Source organism: Pan paniscus, chromosome 17, assembly GCF_029289425.2.
Source record: "Pan paniscus chromosome 17, NHGRI_mPanPan1-v2.0_pri, whole genome shotgun sequence".
Lineage (NCBI taxonomy): Eukaryota > Metazoa > Chordata > Mammalia > Primates > Hominidae > Pan > Pan paniscus.
This window is the reverse complement of record NC_073266.2, coordinates 28,521,475-28,538,102: the sequence shown is the minus strand read 5'-3', so window position 1 is coordinate 28,538,102 and position 16,628 is coordinate 28,521,475. Positions and strand designations below refer to the sequence as shown.

Below are 16,628 nucleotides of genomic sequence, written 5' to 3'. Positions count from 1 at the left end.
GCAAGTTTGCTGCTGGGATTTTTCTTATTTGGTTCAGTTTACTACAGCCTATCGTAAGTGATGCAGATGGAGTTAGTTTCTAACATGTGAACGTGAGAACTGTTTTGGTTTGGGTCCATCATTAAAACTGAAGAAGATTATTTGGGTTCGATGGTGTAGATTTTTGACTTTTATTTCTAGTTTCTGTGTGCTTTGTCATATTTCCCCTTGCTTCCTAGACGAGGTGCGTTTCCTTATCTGATTTTGCATCACTGGAGAGAACTCAGGAAGCAGGAGAGGCTGAATTGGATACCACGGGGAATGCAGCCCTGCCAACAGAGGATTGGATAGAATTAGAGCAAACGGACACATCCCCCCACGCCTGTTCTCCACAGGGCAGATTTTATTAATATATTTCTAACATTGGGGCCTCGTTTCAGTCTTCAAGTTTTTTCTTTTTTAGCGCAAACTAGACGCGCTCTGAGAGCCAAAATTAGCGTCCGCGAACCCCACCCCATTCGCCTCCAACAGACCTAGCTCTCCTTTCCACCCACAAACAGCCGTTACTACAGTTCCCAGCAAGCACCGCGCAGGGCCGCAAAGGGCCAGGCCCTCGGCGAAGGCCCCGCCCCGCAGGGGGCATGCCGGGAGTTGTAGTGAGTGGGCGCTTCCCTACTACTACTTGTCCCTTCCACTGGGCATTCCCACTTGGAAGAGTGTGATGCGCTGCCAGAGCAGTTTCTCTAGTTCCGTACTCGGAGCTCAAGGTGACAGAGGACTGCGCTTCCAGCCCTGCGCTGCGCATCGCGTCGGTCCCGCGGACCTTTGCCCCGCCTCCTTCCACACCCGTTCCCTTGACAGCTGGGCTGCGCTCCGGGCCGCGGCAAGCCGCGAGCGCGCAGGCGCAGCAGCCCCGCGCCGCGCTAGGCAGGCCTGGAGGGCGGGACAAGCGCTAGGAGCTCCCGGCCGGGGGCGCGCACGTAGGCACGCAGAGGCCGTCACGTGGGTCGCCGAGGATCGCAGTGCGCGTGGCCGTGGCGGCTGGTGTGGGGTTGAGTCAGTTGTGGGACCCGGAGCTGCTGACCCAGCGGGTGGCCCACCGAACCGGTGACACAGCGGCAGGCGTTAGGGCTCGGGAGCCGCGAGCCTGGCCTCGTCCTAGAGCTCGGCCGAGCCGTCGCCGCCGTCGTCCCCCGCCCCCAGTCAGCAAACCGCCGCCGCGGGCGCGCCCCCGCTCTGCGCTGTCTCTCCGATGGCGTCCGCCTCAGGGGCCATGGCGAAGCACGAGCAGATCCTGGTCCTCGATCCGCCCACAGACCTCAAATTCAAAGGTAGGCAGAACGGGGACACCCCCGGGTGGGGTGGGGCGCGCGGACGGCTGGCTGGCGGCGGGGGGCGCGGAGGGCACGTCGGCGTCCCTGGCCCAAGGGAGCGCCCCCTCCCCCACGCCCCGGCGCCTTCCCTTTCCCGGCTGCTTTCTTGCCGCCACCTCGGCCGGCCTGCCCCTTGCTCCGGCCCGCTTCATCCCCTCCCGCCCGCCCGCGCTGCGGTGCGCGCGCCGGCCGGGGCGAGGCGGAGGGGAGCCCGGCCCTGGCGCCGCCGCCGCCGCCATCTTGCGGTCCCGCGGGGGCGCCTCCTGGGCGTCCGGTCCCGCCCGCGCCGCGGTCCGCCTGGGCCCGCGTCCTTGGCCCCAGAGGCCGACGGCGTGCTTCGGCGGGGCGTGGGCGGCTGGGCACCCGAGGGCGTGCGCTCTGGGCTGCGGCGGGGAGTGGGCTCTGGAGGTGGCGCAAGCTGCGTCTGTCGCCCGCTCCCGGCTGTCAGCGGCGCGGGGAGGCTAGGGCGCGGCGCGGGACCCCTTGGGAGTGAGAGCCGCCCCCCGGCCCCTGCCCCGGCCCGGGGAGAGCTCGGTGCAGCCGGCCCTCGGGTTCCGCGGAGGGCGTCGCTTGTCACCTTTCCGCCAGGTTTAGAACTCGGTCGTCAGGTGTAGGACGCGCCGGGGAGGTGGAGAGTCCTTGGAGGTGCCTGGCGAGGGCTGCCCGGTGCTGTTGGCACGGACCCAGGTGCGTGCGGGCAGGAGCGATGCGTCAGCCGCAAACGGAGAGTTGTAGGTTCATAGTAGCGGGGCTTCCTGCCTTCTACGACATTTCAGTGTGCCACCCGCGTGCTTTTATTTAGCCCTTTAGTTGAGCTCCTCTGCTGAGAAACCTTCAGTGCGTGTGACTTTTTTGCTTTTACGTTTGCGGTTTCCGACAGATCCTGAGAAGGCTGATAAGGTGTCACCCAGCTCTGGAACTTTGTAGGTTTTTGTAGTACTGCCGGTGATAAGTTTTTAGTCTGACTTGGTGATCCTGGAAGAATCCCAGGGGCTTTTGGTCCGTTTCCTTGTCAATGTGTAGTGTACTTTAGGAAAGAGAGTTAAAATGTACAGATTTTTATTTTTTTTTCTTTGTTCTTAAGGAATACTGAAAGAGTGTGGACATCTAATAGAAAGTAGGTTCCTTCCTATCTTTAGTTAAGTGTAAAGTGAGTCCCGTTTTGGAAGTCTATGTCTTATATTTCAGTTGTTGAATGAGAACAATTTTTGTGAGGTGTATAGCAATTCTAGTGCTAAAAGAAAAAATTAAATCCTTTATTGTTGTGTAAGGCTGAGTCCAAGAGAAAACCAACTACATTGTTTTCCATAGGAAAAACTTCAGTTTTAGGAATTTAAAATATATTCTGGAATTATGAGATTAATATTGCATAACTACATTGCAAGCTTTTTAGTGCGTTTACAAATTTCTTTGAATAGAAGTGTAAGTGAGCTACTTGTTGGGTAAGGATTTGGTTTTAAGGTGCAGTGAATGTATTTTATTGCAAGTTTATGTAAGTTGTGTGATTTTTACGTAGTTGTAGCTGGGGGAAAACCTTTGAGGAATTATGAAGAGTCCTGACTCAGCCATTATCTTGAGATAATTTAATGTAAATCTGTATGGTGTGTTTTTTTTTAATATTTCGTTTTTATCTTTTGATTGGCTGTGTTTACAGTGAACATTTCCTCTACTGGATAACTATGTGTAAATTGCCATTAGGGATTTATAAACCTTTACAACCAGTTTTAGGCCAGGAAATGTCCACAGAGTTTGAAGTTTTCTTCTTAGGGAAGTTGTTATGTTGCTATAGTAAGGGAGTAATAATAGTGGAGAAGCAGGTTTAAAAAACAAGCAAAAGCCCTACACAGTGACTTACTCATATATTTCCTTTTTTGGGGGTGTTGGAGAATTACAGCTATGATTATAGAACTCATTGTTTTTGTGTTGCCAGTAAAAATAAGACTAGCCAGGGAAGCAGAAAAGGTGTGTAGATGGTATAACAGAGACACAACCGTGTCTGAGGAAAGAAGCCCTTTCTCTATGTGCCCCATCCCTCCCTTAGGAAGCATTTAAGGAAAAGGCTTGTTTTTCATTTCAGGGGAGGTTTAGGCCAAGAGAGTGATTGAGTAAACACACTGCTGTGAGAGAATGCCTGGTACTTAAATGCCCAATAGTTTGTTGTGTGTTTCAGTTTAAAGATGGAGATAATGGGGAGGATTGGGAGGTGACATTTGGTGTTTGATTCCTTAATATTATCGTTTTAGTCAAAGGTAAATTGTTGGCTTTGATGGAAACCTTTGTGTATTTAAATGCACAGTTCAACACTGAGGAGATTCATTTAGAATGTACAGTCTACTTGGGCTTAGTTTATGATAGAAAAAAATCATTTAACTGACTTACCCTAAGTCATTCAAAACTTTCTAAGTGAAGGACTTTTAAAAGACAGTTTTGCAAAATTCTTTGTCATCTTCTAGTAGGTTTATTTTAGTTACTTTGATTCTGAGTTTGAGATGGTTTCTCCAGGAGTGACTCAGGTAATCATTCTGAGATTGGATGGTTTTTCTTTTATACACCTAACAAGCATCTTGAAGATGAATTAACAGTATGTTGCACAATTTTGCAAAAGCAGATACCAACTATTTCAGTACATTTTTCTGTATACCTCAGTATTTAAAAAAAAGTTTGTTTTATACAATCGTTAACATAAAAGTGTATTTACGATGTAATGAATTCTGAAGTAGATCACTTGTGTTAGTAAAGAAAAAGAAGTAGACACTGCTTTACTTCAAATTCTGTTTAAACCTTGGAAGTAATTTTACCTAGATTTCAGATTTGAAACTTGGTATTTTATGTGAAAGATTTTTTTGTCTTTAAAATTTTTTACATGATAAAATTCCATTTATAATGTATTACACATTTTATTTTTCTACCTATTAGCAGTTTTTAAAAATTTTTTTATTTTTTGAGACGGAGTCTTGCTCTGTTGCAGTGGCTCCATCTCGGCTCATTGCAGTCTCTGCCTCCCGGGTTCAAGCAATTCTCCTGCCTCAGTCTCCAGAGTAGCTGGAACTACAGGCATGCACTACCATGCCCAGCTAATTTTGAATTTTTTGTAGAGACGGGATTTTGCCAGGCTGGCCTCGAACTTCTGACCTCAGGTGATCCGCCTGCCTTGGCCTCCCAAAGTGCTGGGATTAGAGGCGTGAGCCACCGCACCTGACCCCTATTAGCAGTTTTGTAGAAAAGTTTGAAGAAGAAAGTTTATAAAATGCTAAAATAAATTTCAAATATATTCTTCTTAATGATCAGAGAGAGACGAAAATAAACCAAAATCCTTATGTTGAGAGTGGCCGATAACAATAAATCAACAAAGAAAATTAAGCTCTCTGAGGGATCGAGGGACGTGTGGTGTTAACATCAGCTAGTGCATCTGCATAGAAGCAGCACGGGGCGGGGGGGAAATTAGAGAATACTCCTCTGGATGGATATTTAGCACATTTTTAGGTGTTTCCAGTCGGCTCTTCATGTTTCCCAGTGGCTATACAAAACGCCTGGGGCTCTAAAGACATGAATGTAATCTTTAATCATATTACTCCATTCCTTAGTTTTTAGGTAACTCTCAATTGCTCACAGAATAAAAGTCAGATTTTTTTTTTCAGTAAGACATACGATCTCTTCCATGATGTGCCTTCCTCTTGTAACACCTGTTAGTCTGTACACATCCATACTTTCTTCCCTGAGAAAGAAAAACCCTGCTCATACCCAAGGTTCTTTGTTCCTCTATTTTTGCTGGCTAAGGTAAAATTCCTTATGACTCAGACCATGTTCCATGAGATGTTTTCCCGCTGGTTTTCAATCACTGGCTGCATTGTTTTAACATATAAATACACCAGAGTCTTTCATTTTAAAAACAAATGAGCAGACATGTACTTCTTTGACCATAACTCTTTCTAGTATGTGTCACTCCCTGTCCTTCATTTCCTTTGCATTCAGACTTTTTGGAAAAATAGTCCATATTCACTGTTTTTCCAGTTACTCACCTTTTATTCTCTCCTTAGTCCACGGTACTTTTATCCTCTCACTACTTATTGCTAACTTAATCATTTCCAGTTTTTATCTTACTTGACCTCCCCCTGGCTCTTGACAGTACCGACAGTTTCTCTAAAAAAAACCCTCAATTCTTCTGGCTTCTATAACAGCATTGTCTTCTAATTTTCTTATTTGCTCCATTTATTGTCTTATTTGTGGCATTTTCCTCAAATGCTCATGTTTCTGAGAATCTGATTTGGTTTCATTTATCTCACTCTGTGAACTTTCTTTGTTCATTTCATTGTTTTGAGGTTTTCTCTTTATCTTCCTTGCTCTCTGCAGGTATTGCTACACCCCCAAGTCTGTTTTAATTCACATTTTACCGTCAGTCAAGAGCACATACTCAAACAACTTATTCACTATTTAGATTTGAATATTGCACAGATATGATATTCTAAACTCAAAATATCTCAAAATTTTTACTACCCATGCCTACTCTTCTTCCCATATTTTTTATTTTTATTTTTGAGATGGGGTCTTGCTCAGTTGCTCAACCTGCAGTGCAGTGGCATGCACGTTCTTGGCTCACTGCAGCCGTGACCTCCTGGGCTCAAGTGATCCTCCTGAATAGCTAGGACTGTGGGTGCATGCTACCATGCCCAGCTAATTTTTTACGTACATATGGGGGTGCCACTGTGTTGCCCAGGCTGATCTCGAACTCCTGACCTTGCGTGATCCTCCTGCCTTGGCCTCCTAAAGTGCTGGGATTACAGGCCTGAGCCATTGCACTTGGCTTTATTTTTATTTTTTAGTGGCATCATGATTACTTACACCAGAAACAATATGCATATCTAATAATTAAAATCTGTGTTTCTATTTTTGACATAATCCCTTTGTCCACTTCAATGTGTTTCTACTTCCAAATTCATTTATTTTAAAAATTCATTCAATTATGGATCTAATTTGATTAGATTTGAGTATCTGCTACATGTCAGGTATGATGAATAAATATTGGAACTACAGTTATGAGTGAAACACAAGCCATGTTTTCATGGGGCAGTTCTAACAAGAGGGATAGATACTAATAAAATAATCAGAAGAATAAAGTGTACCCCTGAAGAGCTATATAGTGCTACGAGAATGTAAAATAAGGGTCTTCGATCAGGCTGTCAACAGTTGAACTAAGATTCCAACAATGAGTAAAAGTTATCCTGGTGAAGAAGAAAGGAAAATGCATGTTGAAATATCCGGTAGCAGGAGGGACTGTGAAACATTTACCATACTGAAAGAGGTCGGCGTGGCAGTGGTGAAAATAGTCAAGATGAATGTAGTGCTGGTTTAGTAGGTCAAGTTAGGAGTTTTGTTTTTATCCTGAGCCACTAGGGTTTTTAAGTGAGGGGAGGAGCAGTAAAGATGGAGGGAATCGAATAACATCACATTTGCATTTAAAAATAATTCTGGTAGCAATGTAAAATTATACTAGAGGGGAGAAAGATGAATTAGGCAGCTGCAGCAGTACTGGCAAGTGGTGACCCCTTGGACTGAGGTCATGGTATTGGAGGTGATGAAAAGTTAGGTTAAATCTGTGAGACTTGGTGGTCTTTATGTGCACTGAGAGAAAAGGGTATGAATGTCTGAGATTTCTGCTTATATAACTGGGGAAATGGTGGTGCTATTTGTTTGAGAAACGGTGGATGTCTGGATGAGGACGAAATGCATCTTCTTTGGGGGTGTGTGAGAGAGGTGTAGGAGGAGGACGTATGGTAGATATGTTTAGGTCTTTCAGGATATTAACAAGAAGGTGGATTTGGTTAAATGGGTGTGTTACTTAAGAAAAGGTCTGGGCTTTGGATAATTTCCTTCAGGTCCTTTTATATTTACTAGTCAGCAGACATCTCCTTTTCTTTTCTTTCTTTCTTTCATTTTTTTCTTGAGATGGAGTCTCGCTTTGTCACCCATGGTGGTGTGCAGTGGCGCTATCTCGGCTCACTGCAACCTCTGCCTCCCGAGTTCAAGCGATGCTCCTGCCTCAGCCTCCCAAGTAGCTGGGATTACAGGCGTGCACCACCATTCCTGGCTAATTTTTGTATTTTTAGTAGAGACGGGGTTTTGCCCTGTGGGCCAGGCTGGTCTCCCTGACCTCAAGTGATCCACCTGCCTCTGCCTCCCAAAGTGTTGGGATGACAGGCGTGAGCCACTGTGCCCAGCCTCCTTTATTGTCAGCTCTTTACCCTGTCCTCCACACTGCTGCTGGAACTACGCTTTGGAAAAAGGAGGCTGTTACTGTTAGTCCCTTGGTTGAAGAACTCTATATGTTTTCTTATTATGTACTTGAAAAATCCAAAATCCACTGCCTAACTCTCCAGCCTCAGTGTCTATTCTTTTTCTTCTGTCCATAACTTTGGCTATATGAAACCATTTTCCCAAACACTCCAGGCCACTGCAATGCTTTGCACAGGCTCTGCTCAGAATATTGTCCTCCCTCACGTCTGTCAGGCAGCCTCTTATTTCAAGAATCACTTCCTCTTGAGAAGTCGTTGATGCTCTACCAGTCCAAGTTGGTCAGAGCCTTCATGCCACTGTTGAAGCTTGTGCTTACCTGTAATAACAGTACTTTCACATTAGATAGTAGTTAGGCTTACATATTCTCCCCTCCCAAACTATACTATGAACTCTGAGTATATACCTGTTAATGTTTGTAGTAACAAGTTCTGGCATCATAAAATGATTGCCCAGTAAGTGTTGATTGAATTAATAAGACTCAGATGATTTCTCCAGTAATTTTTATTTTTTGGTCTTGGATCTTGACTCAGTTGGAGTTTTCACCTGCTTTTGCAGGTAATAGTGCTTTCAAAATTTTGTACTTCCAGAAAAGGGGTGGTAGGCTATTTTGTAAAGAGCTGACTAACCCTAAAGATAGGTTGTTTGATGTTTGTGTTTTTTTCATTTGTAAAGTGAGAGGTTAGGACTAGGTGATTTCTTGGGTGTTCTGTCTTTAAAAGTTTGTGTGAATATATGACAATTGAGTACAAAAAGAAAATGCTATTTTTCTGTGAAGCAGAAAAATGCATATAAAGAATAGGGAAAACTATACTTTTAATCCTTTAAAAAGATTTTATTGTGTATATTTGAGGTATACATATAACATGATGTTATGGGATACATATAGATAGTAAAATGGTTACTATAGTGAAGCAAATTGACATATGCATCATCTCAACATAGTTTCTTTTTATCTTACCTTTACTGACCATTTAGTGAAATCTTATTTGCCTTTCAGAGGTGGAAGTTGATACAGGATGGATCTTGCTCTCTTTTGATCATAAAGTTAGTTTTGGAAAAAAATTAAATGTGTGAGAGGACTGTTAACTTGCAAATGCTTGTTTACTGGTTTAATTCATTTTATAACTGAAATGTGACTCAAATTAGTTTTAAATTAGTAAGTTTTAAACGTTTGAAAACTTTCAAACATGAGCACCTTATAATATGAACCTCAGTATGCGTTAATTTAGTAAATTAAATTTAAATATAAATTTAATAATTGACATTTTACTATAATCATACGTGTTTATTTATATATTTTTGTTTGCCTCCATGTTTGTATTTTTTTGCAGCGGTCTCACTCTGACACCAGACTGAAGTGCAGTGGTGCTGTTATAGCTCACTGCAGCCTTGAACTCCAGGGCCCAAGCGATCCTTCTGAGTAACTAGGACTACAGGTGCATGCCACTGTGCCCAGCTAATTATTATATGTTTTATTTTTTGTAGAGACAGTCTTGCTATTTTGCCCAGGCAGATCTTGAACTCCTGGCCTCAAGCGATCCTCCTGCCTCAGCCTCCCAAAGTGCTGGAATTACAGGCATGAGCTACCATACCTGGCCTGCCTCAGTATTTTTAAAACAAATCCTGAATGATAGCATAACATTTCATCCCTAGATACTTGAGTTTGCATTTATAACCAAAAAAGGACATTTTCTTTGCATAATCATGATACTGTTAAAACGTAATAACATTAACAGTAATTCTTTGATATCCTCTAATATTTAGTCTATTACAAAGAACAAAATCACACTTAAGAGTTTATTAACGAGCAATCTCAATGGCATAGGAAATCAGGTATACCTGGCCTCACAGGAAGAGGCTGTTTATAATCTAGATTCAAGGCCAGCCAATGTATATGCTGGTGACTGACCAGTCAAAATTTTGATGCCTCACCTTGAAACACAACTATAAATAGATGGTTATAGGTTTCAGACCTTCAAGGTCATATGGACTGGGAGACAAAACAGTGGCTAATTTGGACCAGTGGCAAGCAGAAGCAACTAATTGAGAGAAAAAAGGCAGAGAAACGTAGGCAGAGAGGTCTTTTGATCCCAGGAATTAGTTTCTCTTGAATACAGCCTCTTCCTGTGATGCCAGTTATACTTCATTTCCTGTGCCATTGAATTGCTTACATCTTTATGATGAACTCTTCAGTATGGGTTTTTTTAATAATAAAATATTCTTTGCTTAAATGAGATTGAATTTGATATTTTCTGAAGACATATTTGTAACACATTATTCTTTAACATTTCACTTTATAAAAAATAAATTCTGTAATCTGTTATACATATTTCACTTTGTAATTGTTATTCTGTAACACATATTTCACTTTATAAAAAGTCTAAACTAGTGTCTTCAATGCTTATAAAAGAAACCTCCACATCATTTTTGCTGACTTATGCATCATTAATATACCATAGCATGCTTAGCTGCTTTTCTCTGGTGTTTGGATGTTCTTTATAACTAGTTATCACTAATGTTTGATACTGTTCTGAAAATTCAGATTTAAAGGAGTGAGAAGTTTAGTTACGTATCTTTTAGCTTTTTAAGGAAATGATTAGATTGAATTACCATTAAAAAGTAGGGATGTTAATTAAAAAAGAATTGTTGCTATGAGAGGACTTTTAAAGGTATGTTTATAGTATAACTTGACAAATTTCTCATGGGCCTATGTTTTGACAGCTCTTTTGTTTTGTAGCTGTATGTTTCATGTATGTGTGTATATGTGTGAAGTGTATATGAATATGTATATAATTTTAATTCTTGAATAATATGACATGGAGTGACTGTCATACTTTAAAGACATAGGGTGCCTTTAAATCATACAGTGTGTTTCCTGTTTAGTTTTTCCTGTGAAAAAATTTTACTTTTTAAAGCCTGCAGGGCCAGAATCTCTTGGTCTTGTTTTCTGAGTACTGTTCCCACTGAGAAAAACCTCACTAACAACAGATCCCCAAAAAATCTGTGGTTCTGAATTTTTTCAGTTTTTTCTTCCAGGATTTTACAAGTAAGAGGATTTATAAGCAAATTAAGCTACTATGGGTACATGTTTAAAAGTCCCTTGTTATATAAAATCAGTGCTAAATTAGAAAATGGAAAAAGTATAGATATTATAAAGCCGTCTATGGCCATACCACCCTGAACGCGCCCAATCTCGTCTGATCTCGGAAGCTAGCAGGGTCTGGTTAGTACTTGGATGGGAGATATTATAAAGCCAATAAAAATTACTCAGTCTCACAAAATAACCTCTGTTAACATTTTGATAAACTTTTTATAGCTATGCTGTGTATAATTATATATTTATATTTTGTATGTTTTTAGTTAAGATTATTGTGATCATTTTTTCATGTTATATTTTCCCCTAGCAAAAACTTTAGATCTAAATAATAAAAAAAAAAGTTTGTTTCAGGTTCTCTGAAAATGTACCTTCTTTTCTATTTCTTTACATCCTACCTGTCTAGAATCCAAAAACTTAAACTTTAGATGTGGACCGCTCGTTTCTATTTTAATCAAGATGTTAAATTATTAGTAAGTAGCATGCACTAATTTCACGTTCATTCTTGAACACTAACATTGTTCTTTTACAAATAATTTACGTATGTGTACATCTTATTGTTCTTTGGAAGTTTAGAGTGGAGGGACATAAAATTGGTATGAAATGTTGCAAATCAAAGTGTTCCACTTCTGTGTTAAGACTATTGTTTATTTTCTCTGCCTTGTTTTCAAGATTATGTCACCAGGATTGTTTAGGTCAGACTGAGCAGTGTATACATCAGAATACCTTAAAAAGCACTCCTAAAACGTTTAAGGTAGTTTTTTAAAATGAAATGTCAATAAAGCTGTGATGGGTTTAAGATTGAATTATCTCCCATCTTTACCACAGGGTAGAAGATGTTCTTTAAGGTGGTAAGTAAAGTTAATCACAATGTCACATGACATGAGAGAAGCCTTAGAGATCATTTTGCCTACAAATTCTAAAATGAAGCAGGTTAGACTGGGATAGAGAGGGGAAGTGATTTACCCAAGGTCCATCAGCTAGGTAATGGTTTTAGCTGTTAAGCCTCAGATTGAACATACTACATTATGCTTTTTTTTTTTAAAGTCATAGTATAACATCAGTAACAGAAATGAGCATCTCCCTTGCCCCAGAAGGCTGCCAAAAGAATGGAAAGAAGTGTTTTCATTTTTTATTTAGGTACCTGTTTATGTAAAGGTGATGGATGAGTATTTATACGACCAGAACAATAAATACTACACTGTATGAAAATGGTGTAAAAGAAGTAAAAGACATGGTCCCTTCCGGTTGGTAACTTTTTCATACTGTAATTTTAGGCTCCCAGAATGGGAATACTGGTTTATAAAAAATGATTACATGACTGTATTAAGTGGATTTTGGAGAGTTTTCATGATACATTCTGAAACTGTTGATTGTATAGTATGGATAAACTGATTGTATAATATGATTGTATAATATGTTTGTATAATTGTATAATATGATTGTATAATATGGACAGTGAGGCAATTTCAGTAATTAAAGCCCTTAGAGGCTTAAATAAAATAGTGCAGTCTTGCTTTTCCATTAATCTCAGGATCCATACTTTTATGATGTTAGTGAAATCTTATGAAGAGATATGTTTTAGTGCTTCAATGACTAAGTTTTTAAAAATAGAACTAAGACTCATTTTTTTTCCCAGAAAGTAGTACTCTATTTGTACAAAAATATTTATACAAAAATATTTCTTCAGTACCTACTACACCAGGCATTGTGTTAGTTGCTGGGGATACAGCAGCTAACGAAACAAAGACCTATTCATGGAGCTTACATCAAGTCTGATATTTCAATGTGTTTGAAAAAAAAATAAGGGTAAATTCAAGTGACATCATTTAAAAAATTTGTAATAAGAATGTTTTAGGGCTTTCTTGGATGTAAAATGTAAAATATTTTTTGAGTGCTTGATACTTATTTCAGGAAGTGTTCAGTGTTGACCTGTGTGACCAAGAGAAATACAATATCAATTTAAAAATCTTTTTCATATATTGCTAATTTGACTGCACTTTCATGCTTTATTGTGGCAGAAGTCTACCTGGAATACTTATGAATTAGAAAATAAATACCGTTTGGTTATACATACAAAATTTATGAGAGTTCAGGCCCTAGAGTCAGACCTGGTTTGACTTCCCACTTTCATTGCTTTGAGTTATATGACCTTGGACTACTGTTTACCTTCTAAGTTGAATCATTTGTAAACTTGGTATATTAAAATGTAATGAAAGTATCTACTTCATGGACTTGTGAGGGTTAAATAACATAGTTCATACAAAGTTATTGATACATGAGTGCCCAATAAACGCTAGCTGTTCCGTTAGTAGATATTCTGTGTACTATATAGTATTAATATATGTTTTGTATATATGATTACCTTAACATGATGCCACAGATACTCAGCAGCATAACCCTTGTGTAACTGGGAAACAGTTTAATCAGTGATACAACTTAATTAGCTAAAACCTGTTAGAAACATTGAAGGTAGTCATCACCTGCATTGCTGTGGCTACATTGTTTGTGTATTTGAACAGAGCACCCAGCCTTCCTCATTAGTCTGCACTGCATAGCTAAGAATTTACAAAGACCTTGTCAAGAACTGTGAAGGGACTGAAAATTTAGCCTGCTGCAGTTTTGTAGATGTTGGTAGAAGACATGAGATTTCCTGAGTTAGACAGTGGACATCATTGTTCATGGCACTGCAAGTGGAATGGGCTTTATATTTGTGTTGTTTTCCTTGCCCTCCTCAAGTTCCATGGAGGTGACAGAGGTGTTCGGGTAGATGCTACTCACATAGTGAGTTTGCATCATAACTAGAAACCCTGAGCTTAGAGAACCGGAATCTTTCATAGTGGGCTGCACAGAAACCTACCTGACCTTTGTTCCAGTAGAAGACCTTATCTTGATTATATTGGTCAGTGAACAAACCTGCCCCTCTCCTCAGAAGGGAGGTGTTGTCTTCTAAGACAGTTCACTATTTAATACATTCTTGAAAAGATAGCCTGGGTAAAAACCCCCAGGACTACTTCTTGCAAGATGTGCAGAAATGCTAGAGGCCCATGGAGAATTGTCTCCTAAACACACCTCTGAGTAACTAGCCTAAATGGGGGTCACAGAGTTCATTAATTAATGTTCATGTGCATTGTCTGTTTATTCTTAAGTTACATTTTAGAAGTGTTTTCTGTTTTCTGAAATGCTCTGTGTGATATACTACTGCTTATCCCATATTAAAATTTTATTCTCTTAACAGAAAACAAATACTAAAGTTGATATGCATACTGAGATGTTCAGGAGTGACTATATTGGTGTCTTCAGCTTAGTTTGATGTGCATCAAAAATTAAGTGGATGTCTGGACAGGGCAGATAGACATGCTGCAAAGTAAATACAGCAAAATATTCATCGTAGAATGTGAGTGATGAGTGTATGAGTGTTTATATAATTATCTCAACTTCTGTGTCAAATTTTTCATAATAAAATGTTGGGGGAAAAGCTAGCTGTTCCCCTCCTCCACAATTGATTCTCTTTGCAGCTGAACTCAACTCAGCCTTTCAAGATAACTTTGTTATCAGTAGTTCACATCAAAATATGGATGAATGATAACAGTTTTTAAAAACTGTTACAGTGGTTCTTTTTTTTTTTTTTTTTTTGATAGCTCTTCTTAGCTTAGTGGGATTCCTTTTAAGACTGGGTGGTTTGGAGAATAAAGGTCCCGCTATTTAAAAGGAAGTCATTGTTCTGAATGGTTGAATTTTACATATATGGACTGACTAAAAAGGGTATTTCCTGCTGGAAAAATGTTTTTAGGCAAAGGAGGCAGGCCAGTCTCACTTGACTGACTTCTGGGTGAGCTGCCTTAAAATTTTCTAATATTTTTGACATCTCAGGCTCTAAGTTTTTTTAAAACTTATGTTCAGACTTGTTTACTCAAAGGCCACATTTATGTATGTGTTACATTTCTGTTTGATTGTAAAAATTTGGGACTGGGAGTAGGATTTTGGCTTAATGACAGTGACAGCTGTAGAGGAGTTGGGACAGAATACTTAGTGGCAGGAAATGGTAGGGCTTCCAAAGAACAACAGCCACATAATTGAAAGGTAGAAGTATTTTAATTGTAGATTTTTTTCAATATAAGAGTGCAAATAAATGTAATGTATGCAGTTTTCTTTTTTCATATGGGATAGTTCATTATAAACAGTGACATATCTCTAACATAAGTTTCTATCAATACTTTTGATTAAAATGGACTAGTTAAAAAATTGTTTCCTAAATGTTAAACTAAGCATTCATATTGGGCAAATGATAGGATTTCCCTGATTTATAGGGATTAAGTTTTAGAAATCCTCTAAACATATTTATTACATAAATTGCATCAGATGTTCACTTTGTCATCAAAACTGCTTTTCACTGTTTTTTCAATTTTTCAAGGTTATTTCAAGGATCAGTTTTTCTGAAAAAACATTTTTATTGTTTTTCATAAATAAAAGATATATACAGTTCAAGGAATTATCAAAAGTTAAATACTCATATAATCACCTCCAGGGTTAGAAATAGAACTTGGCTAGCATTCGGCAAAGTGCTCCTTTTACTCTCTCCCAGTTACTTCCACTGCAGGATTAACCATTATCCTGACTTTTATGGTGGCCACTAGTTTCTCTTGATGGTTTAATCACCTAAGCCTTACAAAGGATACATTTTCAATTAGTGAAGCAGATTATTGGTTTAATTCAGGGGTTCTTAACTCTAACTTCATAACTCATTTTTATATTTTGTAATGCTATTGCTATCCTGAAATGAAATTCATATATAAAATGACCAACATATGTAATTAAAAATGTTAAAATATATTTGCCCTAGCTATAACATAAGCGGAAAAGGAAGTAATTTTATAATGGAATGCTCATTTTAAGTGTAAATGTTTGGGCGTGACTACACTAGAAGACATAATGAAGTTGTCAGATACTTGTACCCGACTTAAGTTTGTAGGTACAGTAGTCAGATGTTTGTATCTACTTAAGGTGAGTAAGTTTGGATTTAAGAGAAATAAGAGTTATCCGAATAGTACTGACAGTTTTCTTAACATTGTTAAAAGGGCAAAATAAGAATATGCCGTTTTAGGGCATATAGGTAGATTCATGTGAATATAGGTAGATTCATGTGAATGTGTTACCTACAGATGCCTGCTGACTAATTCAGATGTGTTGTATTGGTGATTCAGGTATGAGTGGCATTGCTATTGTTAGAATAGTCTTCAGTAATAGTGAACTCACCTTTTAACATTTTGAAGAAAAGAGTACACATTTTTCCTGTTCACGTAATAGATGAATACTTGGAAAAGAGGTTTTTCACCAATATGAATTTCTGGAGGAGTATTTGAAAATTCGGTGCAATGGGAACCTAGTACTTCATTGTGTGGGTCTGCATTGCAGAATGTCTACCGTCCTGTTTCCTGCCCCCACCCCCTGCTCCTAATGAAAGGAGCAGTTACCACCTAAAGGGTTATGTTTGTAGCACTTTCAGTAAAGTATATAACTTCTCTTTTTTGAAGATCTTAAGGTAGATTTCTTCATCAGGCCTTTTAATCAGCAGCTCCTGGCGGGGTGGGGGTACATGATACAACCCCTCCATCCCTGAACTCAGCTCTCCAACTCATTTTACCTTCCATAAAAGTCAGTGTAAAATTTTTTTGAATATTTACCTATGTATGTTTTTATGAGGTGGGATATGGCTTTCGTCAGGTTCTTAAAGGATTCTGTGACTCACAAAAGTGGACCAGATATTTCTTTTCATGACTTTTTTAAGCTATTAAATCTGGTTATTCCTTTGCTAATGGTCATCAGTACTTGATAATTTTCCATTTTAAACTAGGAAAGGGGCTCAAACTCTTAGCTATCTGCTGGGAGCA

At 39.6% G+C, this 16,628-nt stretch overlaps 1 protein-coding gene across 2 annotated transcripts in view; it reads left to right on the top strand.

Moving 5' to 3' along the window:
• The first annotated feature begins 618 nt into the window (after positions 1–618).
• VAPA (VAMP associated protein A) overlaps positions 619–16,628 on the top strand; it is a 41,095-nt gene continuing 25,085 nt past the window's right edge. For both annotated transcript variants that reach the window (XM_034943803.3, XM_034943802.3), the window contains exon 1: positions 619–1,310. In XM_034943803.3, coding sequence (XP_034799694.1) covers positions 1,232–1,310 — 79 coding nt within the window. In that variant the 5' untranslated portion in view covers positions 619–1,231. The remainder of the gene's footprint in view (positions 1,311–16,628) is intronic.